We start from the raw sequence: 8,822 nt of genomic DNA, 5'->3' as shown, positions 1-8,822 counted from the left end.
ATTTCTAAATTATTCCATTCCTTTTTTACTCACAATTTGTACAGTGTCCCAACTTTTTTGGAATCGGGTTTGTATATTTGTAAAGCAAAAAGGAAACTATGAGGCTCTATTTTACATTTTGAGATTAGGATCAAACAGTAGTTTATGATTATTTTACACAAGATTGTGTGAATGTGGTTTGTATGTGTGTTTGCATATGTCTCTTACACATACAGGTGATGTTCAGATCGGTTTGATGGATAAGAAAGGTCAGCTGGAGGTGGAGGTGATCAGGGCACGAGGCCTTACCCCCAAACCAGGCTCCAAATCCCTCCCAGGTAACACACACACACACACACACACACACACACACACACACACACACCCCACCACCTCCATTTTGTAATTGTAATTTATTTTTTTGAACAGTTACAGTGCACAAAAAACATCAATAGATGTCTTGTGCCAGGTTGTAGAAAATCGCTAGTTTCTGCCCGTAGTCCCTGGGCAGGTAGATTGTGGAATGAATTGTGGAATTTTTGTTTATCCTTCGATCTGTCCTCCCTCTTTCTCTCTTTTTACTCCCTTTGAACCCCATCACTACATTCCCAGCTCCTTATGTCAAGGTGTACCTGCTGGATCATGGAAGTTGTAAAGCCAAAAAGAAAACCAAGATTGCACGGAAGACGCTAGAGCCGCTCTACCAGCAGCACCTGCTCTTTGAGGAGAGTCCCCAGGGCAAGGTGCTTCAGGTAATCTTCTGTGTGTGTGTGCGTGCGTGCGTGCGTGTGTACCTATTAACAGCTTTAACGACCAACCATAGCTCACTTTGTAATGAAAATGTCGATAAAAAGATTGAATGGAACCCTTTTTTGATTAATTGATTTCCTCAAGAATATGTTAGGTCTTTTCAATAAAAGAAAATGCAATTTGATCATAAATTGTGTATCTCTTTGTGGGATTTTGTGTCTCTTTATGGGTTTTTGTCTTTTTATTTGTTGTTGCGTCATGTGGCGTCACTTGGTGGTCCCTTTGTGGTAGTTTTGCACCTCTTTTTCACATCATTTTGGATCGTTTTTTTCATTATATTAAAGTAAATTACTAACACTATAAAAGCTTAAACACAAAGCAGAAAAGCTCAAGAACTCCAACTTGCACTCCTTAGATCTGAGTAAAGTCTTGTAAGATCAGCATCAAAATCCGCCCAGGCCACGCCTTCCACTCTGGGTCTAAATATCCATAGTAGGAATTCTCCAGATTTTTTTTTCAGTTTTTCTTTAAAACCCTTTGAACAACAGTGCTGTTCTGTAGTACTGAGCATACTCGAGCCCCCCAGCACCTAAGCCATTAATTTGGCTTAGGTGCTGCCCGAATATTGCTCGGGTGCTGCACCCAAACCTGGCAGGGACAAACCAGGGCATATTGTCTCAGCCCTACTGCGTAATTTGTGTATGTGTGTTTCTTCAGCCAAATGTATCAAATTTACCTCATCTCTACCATCCTCTCCCCTAGGTGATAGTATGGGGCGACTATGGACGATTGGATCACAAATGTTTCATGGGTGTAGCACAGATCTTGTTGGAGGAGCTGGACCTGTCAAGTACGGTGATTGGCTGGTACAGACTGTTTCCGCCGTCCTCATTGGTGGACCCTACGTTAGCTCCGCTCACGCGGCTGGCGTCTCAGACATCATTGGACAGCTCAGGACTGCCACCGGGCGTACGGTCCTAGTGACCGAGTGGCGAGCGCAATACCTTCCCACAAAATATCCCTTAAAGTGACAAAACAATGGCCCACAGCTGCGGACCAGAACTGAGCCGAGGGCAAGAACACGACCCCCGAAGACGACAACGACAAAGCCCTCTTGGTCAACCAATGAAAAGCCAGATATAGCAACAGGGAATTAGAGAGAGAGAGAGAGAGAGAGAGAGAGAGAGGAAGATACCGAACTAGCCAATCAAAGCTTAGCTGGAGTCTGACAATCACGTTTCACACCTTCCCACTTCCTCCTCCGTATGCCTTTCTGTCTGCAAAGCTTTGCTGACTTTGTTTTCTCCTCTGGGCTCAGCTACAGCGAAGCTTTCTGTCCAACATTCTTCACTTCTCGCTACTGTCTTTCTTTTCTCCTTCTTTCCTTGTGCAGCCCTTTATCAGACCACCCGATCAAATTGGAAAGTCCTCCACCTTAGTATCCCTCTGGCCAATCAGAGTAGAGCTTGCTGCCAGGCCACGGGGGATGAGCGGGTGAACAATGTGCGGGAGTTAGTAAGTTACCCGGAGTTAACAAGTAGCAAACCCTTCATTCGGCTGTACCGTCACGTAGAGCACGGCACATTCTTAGCCTTGTCGTGACATGAGAAAGCAAGCACAAGGTAAACTTGACTCCTTTATTGGGACAGAATACAAAAACGTTTTGTGCTTCAGGGAAACACGGAGGAAAGAAAATAGAGGCCGAATTTCCTTTATTTATTTTTAAATTTTTACATTTGGAATCATTTTTTCTGTCTTTGTTTAGAGTTCAGAATGGTACCATAAGGTGCAGACTCCCTATGTGAATGATTTTTTGCTTTATTTCGAGCGATGATGCGCCAACGGCCGACAATAAAGGCCAGGTCCCATTTGCCCGAACACCCTTTGCCCAACCCTCACCCCCACCCCCCAGCCTCCCACCCTCCGGTTTCCTCCCCTTCCTGATCCTTCAAACTCCCCCTGTAGGAGGGAGCAGCATGACTCTGGGACGCCCCGGCCCCAGGCTGCATGCACTCTTCTTTTGTTCTGTTTGTTTCGTTACTTTTTGTTTTGTTCTCTACTTTTTTTGTAAAATAGAAGACGAGACAAAAATTTACGAACAATTCTCAAAAAAAACTAAAACAGAAAAAAAGACTAGACTATGTGTGTTAGTCCCACATACTTTTAGGCCAGCTTGTATGTTGCATGTTCTTGTACAGTTTGCTCGTACTGAATATGAATACAATCCGAGAAAAGCCAAGCCATCCCCCGCCCCCTATTAGGAGCGGACCAATGGTGTGGGGGGATCAAAATCCGCCCAGGCCACGCCTTCCACTCTGGGTCTAAATATCCATAGTAGGAATTCTCCAGATTTTTTTTTTTCTTAGTTTCAGTTTTTGCTCAAAACCCTTTGAACAACAGTGCTGTTCTGTAGTACTGAGCATACTCGAGTCCCTGGCGTATCTGAGGGTGTAGCTGTCTAAACTGTAGTCTAACACAGTCGGGGCTAGAGACAGAGATAGAGAATGTGTGTATAACAGCTAAATGTATATAACCTATAATTATGAGTTTGACAGAAGTTATAAAGATATAGATAAATTAATATAAAAAAGAGTTTCTGACACCCGTCACCGACACACACGCACACACACACACACTCACAGACATGCACGCACCTTGTACATACAAACCAGGATGAGGCTTGAACTTAAGTCCTAAACAGACAGTAACATGGCTGACACACAAACATTCCTGGTCTTGTTGAAGGGAATTTGCGTCCTGTGGACATGCTCGAGCCGCTGAGCAGCTTTGAGCCACAAGGAGGCGCTAATAGGCCTTTATTTTTGTCCCAGAAAATCATGCAGAACCAATTGGAACAAAGTTTATTTTCTTCTCCTTAAATCCCCTTTCCCTCTGTTTATTAGTATTGGTTTGGACTGGACTTCTAAAGCCAATAAGAATCTGATTTTGCAGACATGTTTTGCGGATGTTTCTGTTGAAACCCTTGGCGGTGTGGCCGACTGCCCTTTCCTTTGTCAGTATTACTCCAGGAATACTGATTGTTTACAGCCCATGGCTCCCCACTCCCAAACCACGATTTTAGATGAAAGACTAAGTATTCACTGCAGTTCTTGTTTGTATAACAGATGTGGCTCTACTGATGTGTATGTTTTATATTCAAGAGTTCATTTTTATTATTTACAAATAAAAGACTGTGGAAGAAGATCATGGCTTTTTTGGAACGGAGTGGTCTCAAATTGTTGTGAAGAAGGTGACTTCAGACCCTTATGCGACTGTGACCAGTGTATTTTTCACAGGTGCACGTACACAGAGAGAGCCGGAACAATACAAGGTTTTACTCTTGGAAAAATGCACTTGCCACATGTCAGCTGTTTCTTGGATCCACCAACTTCATGACTGAAGGTAAGAGAGAAGCTGCTGTTGTTAAAGGTTGGTAAAATGTCCTGCCACATTGACTGCTGGACCGGTATTTTACCCTTAAACCCCAGTCTTTATACTAGGGGTGGGAATGGATCTTGTCTTTGGTTTGACTTGCACTTTTGGTTTCCCAAATTTGACCAATAACCATAGTTTCCGGCGACTTCAACCAATCCCAGCAGTCCCACGTGCCAGACCATCCTGCCAACCTGTGTACAGTACATGTTAATATCAATGTACGATGTGATTATATTTTACTCCGATCAAGCGGCTGCTGTTTCAATCCTGTCGGCTCTGTGCAGCGGGCGGGGCTACTCAGTTCCCACCGCGACTGACGCTCGCACACACACAAACACAAACGGTGGGTGCAGAAAAACCGGAGATGAGACATACAGATTAATCTATATTGAGGACAGCTCTGCTCGTTATTGTAAGTGATATGAAAAGATAAAGTCCAATAAGTCCTTTATCAAATCGTATGAATGTGTCCCAGTCCAGGATAGGAAACTAACTAACAATGGAAAGATCAACAAGCCACTGAGAGACACGTTCAAATTCGATTCATTAAATAAATTAATTTTTATCTTAAGTCCACTAGTCATTTTAATATTATACCAAGATTTGCCGCATCCTGAGCGTTTTTGATAAGGTTACTAGGAAAACTCAGCCCAGAGTAATTTTATTCCCCCCAAAACAAGTTTCCTTTTTATTTTTAAAGAACCAGTTCTCTATCTCCCGCAACTTCATTGCAACGAACCTACAAAAAAAATTGCAACATTTAACGGTATCCTGAAGGAACTTATTTCTCTATTCGTCTCACTTTCATTTTATTTAAAAAAAATGGGATTGTCAAGCAGACAAAATGACCAACACATATATAAAAATAGATTGATACTGGGCTTCTGTGTATCGATACAGTATTGCCACAGAACATGTTGCAGTACTATGCTGTATCCAAATTTTCCACCACCCCTACTTTACACTAAAACTACAAACTACATAATGTCTAAAACACAGAGCTTTCAAGCCGGGGAGCAGAGTTTGTGTCCTGAAAGAAGTTAATGGGAAAACACAAGACTTTCACCCTGGAATTGGGGGGTTGTGTCCAGACAGCACTACTTAAGGTGACCGGTGTTTTAACCCAAACCACAATTTTTTTTCTTTTCAATTCTAAAACACAGGCAGAGGAGCAGAAAACGGTTGTTCATGTCCCGTACTACTTTAGGGGACAGTTTTTCTTATTTCTAAACTTAAAGTGCTCATATTATGCTTTTATGATTTTCCCATTTCCTTTATTGTGTTATATGTCTTTTTTGTGCATGTAATAGGTTTACAAAGTGAAAAAAAAACCTGGCTGGAAATCATTGTGTACTGCAAAGTACTAATATAGTATATAGAACTATACTATATACAGTATACTATATAGAATAACAGTACTCCTCAGGCTCATGAATTGAACATTTTTAGAGTTAATAGATATTTTACATTTTTCATCTGGGACTCCCAACTCATTAATGGTATAACAGTAGTTGAAGCATGGCTGGAAAAGTGATGGACTTCATATTCCTGCGAGTAGAAAGTCAGTTGGAACACATTTTATTTAGGACATTTGGTTTGGGACAGTCACCGAAGGATTTATTACCATCAAGTTAAGCCTTAATAATTTCTGTCATCATGCTGGGAAGCTTATTGCATCATCAGTTCAGAAAGGCAGGTATCAATTCTGACCTAACCATCATCACTATCATAACATGTATTTATACTGACAAGAAAGTGCAAAGGTTAAATGTAAGTGACACTTTTGTTTCTAAGCCACAGAACCTTTTTCTTGTTTCAGTAATTTAATATATTGATTAAAATGATATTTCACTGTTGGAAAGTGAATGAATATCTGAATGAATATATCTTTAAATTGGGTCACTTAAGTAGTAGAAATGTAAAAAGAAATTTCAACATAGGTGCCTTCGTTGGCCAAGCCGCGCCTACCATTTACATACATAGACAGACAGCGAGGCATTCAACTTAACTCAAGTGTGTTTTATTGTCATTTCAACCATAGTACAGGCCAAAAGTTTGGAACCACCTTCTCATTCAATGTGTTTTCTTTATTTTCATGATTATTTAGCTTGTTGATTATCACTGAAGGCATCAAAATTATGAAAGAACACATGTGGAATTATTTACATGACAAAATAGTGTGAAATAACTGAAAACATGTCTTATATTCTAGTTTCTTCAAAGTAGCCACTCTTTGCTTTTTTGATAGTGCTGCAAACCCGTGGTGTTCTCTCAATGAGCTTCATGAGGTAGTCCCCTGAGAGGGTTTTCACTTTACAGGTGTGCTATTTCAAGGTTAATCAGTGGAATTTATTGCCTTATTAATGGGAGTGGGGACCATCAGTTGTGTTGTGCAGAAATCAGTTTGATACACAGCCGACAGCCCTATTGGACAACTGTTAGAATTCATGTTATGGCAAGAACCAATCAGCTAAGTAAAGCAAAACAAGTGGCCATTATTACTTTAAGAAATGACGGTCAGTCAGTCCGGAAAAGTCCAAAAACTTTGAATGTGTCCCCAAGTGCAGCTGCAAAAACCATCAAGCGCTACAACAAAACTGGCTCACATGAAGACCGTCCCAGGAAGGAAGAACAAGAGTCACCTCTGCTGCTGAGGATAAGTTCATCTGAGTCACCAGCCTCAGAAATTGCAAGGTAACAGCAGCTCAGATTAGAGACCAGATGAATACCACACAGAGTTCTAGCAGCAGACACATCTCTAGAGGAGACTGTGCGAATCAGGCTTTCATGGTCAAATAGCAGCTAGGAAGCCAACAAGCAGAAGAGATTTGTTTGGGCCAAGAAACACAAGGACATGGACATTACACCAGTGAAAATCTGTGCTTTGGTCTGATGGGTACAAGTTTGAGATCTTTGGTTCCAACCGGCGTGTCTTTGTGCGACGGAGAAAAGGTGACTTGATGGATTCTATATGCCTGGTTCCCACTGTCAAGCATGGTGGAGGAGGTGTGATGGTGTGGGGGTGCTTTGCTGGTAAAAATGTTGGGGATTTATTCAAAATTTAAGGCATACTGAACCAGTATGGCTACCACAGCATCCTGCAGCGGCATGCCATACCATCCAGTTTGCATCAAGTTGGACCATCATTTAGTTTTCAACAGGACAAAGACCCCAAACACACCTCAGGTGACTACCTCTTGAAGCTCATCAAGAGAATGCCAAGAGTGTGCAAAGCAGTAATCAGAGCAAAGGGTGGCAATTTTGAAGAAACTAGAATATAAGACATGTTTTCAGTTATTACTAGAGGCATCAGGCTACACCGCTGGCTAAGGTGCTGGTCTCAGTAGCAGTCGAAGCTCATGTAGCGTGTATTCCGTCTGTAATAAAGTTTTCCTGTAAGTTCCTGTAGATCTGTACCTATGTATCCCGGTGGTACACATGCACTGTAGTTTGAATGCCAATAATTGTTGTAAAAGTTTGCTGCTGACAAGAGAGAGCTTGTTAGCGTAGCTTCAAGATGGCTGACACGCCGCTCATTTTGGGCAAAGAGTCCAACCCCCTATGGGCGGGTTGAAAACATGCGGAAATAGCTGGCTCATAGTCCACAGCCTCTGGGCAAAAATGCCTCAATCGACGCAAAATTACCATTTTTGTGTCAGAGTTTTTTTTCCAGACACACAAAACAGAGATCTCTCGTCTCAGGGGGACATGAGGGAGGGAAAATACTACCTGGTTTCTACTGATACAAAGCTTAATGCTAATCAGTGAAGTATCCCTTTATTGGTAATGTCGATTGGTTTAGGACATTTTGCCCGTCTTCTGTACTTGATGCCCCACTACTTGTTGAATGCCCCTCCGCCCTCTGGTTTAGGATGAGACTGGTAATTCACTTGGTAAACCATCTGCATTATCTGTTGTGTAAAAATTAATTTCCTTATTAACTGAATCAGTAAAGTACTCCAACCTGCCTTAGGTTAAATAACATAACCTGAGTCATATTTTCACAACACACAAAAAAATTGTGCATATCTAAACTCCTTATTATTGTCAATATCAAGATTTCCCAAATATCTTTCAGTGACTTAATGATGTTTCAAAACATACATACATACATACATACATACATACACACATACATACAGTGAGGAAAATAAGTATTTGAACACCCTGCTATTTTGCAAGTTCTGCCACTTAGAAATCATGGAGGGGTCTGAAATTGTTATAGTAGGTGCATGTCCACTGTGAAAGACATAATCTAAAATAAATAATCCAGAAATCACAATGTATGATTTTTTAACTATTTATTTGTATGATACAGCTGCAAATAAGTATTTGAAAACCTGAGAAAATCAATGTTATTGTTTGGTACAGTAGCATTTGTTTTGCAATTACAGAGGTCAAACGTTTCCTGTAGTTTTTCACCAGGTTTGACACAACTCAGACGGAATTTTGGCCCACTCTTCCACACAGTTCTCTAGATCAGTCAGGTTTCTGGGCTGTTGCGGAGAAACACGGAGTTTGAGCTCCCTCCAAAGATTCTCCATTGGGTTTAAGTCTGGAGACTGGCTAGAACACGCCAGAACTGTTATGGTTTGGGGTTTTTGTTGGGGGTATTGTTCCTGTTTGGCCTTCCCTGTGTTTTTGTCCCGGTTTTCCCG

General features: G+C 41.5%; 1 protein-coding gene across 6 annotated transcripts in view; it reads left to right on the top strand.

Moving 5' to 3' along the window:
* Positions 1–3,933, top strand: part of LOC117960400 (regulating synaptic membrane exocytosis protein 3-like) — a 139,315-nt gene extending 135,382 nt beyond the window's left edge. For all 6 annotated transcript variants that reach the window (XM_034898283.1, XM_034898278.1, XM_034898279.1 and 3 more), the window contains 3 exons: positions 216–317; positions 592–731; positions 1,492–3,933. In XM_034898283.1, coding sequence (XP_034754174.1) covers positions 216–317; positions 592–731; positions 1,492–1,710 — 461 coding nt within the window. In that variant the 3' untranslated portion in view covers positions 1,711–3,933. The remainder of the gene's footprint in view (positions 1–215; positions 318–591; positions 732–1,491) is intronic.
* Positions 3,934–8,822: the final 4,889 nt, after the last annotated feature.

Source organism: Etheostoma cragini, chromosome 17, assembly GCF_013103735.1.
Source record: "Etheostoma cragini isolate CJK2018 chromosome 17, CSU_Ecrag_1.0, whole genome shotgun sequence".
In the NCBI taxonomy this organism is placed as follows: Eukaryota; Metazoa; Chordata; class Actinopteri; order Perciformes; family Percidae; genus Etheostoma; species Etheostoma cragini.
This window is presented reverse-complemented; position numbering and strand designations above follow the sequence as displayed.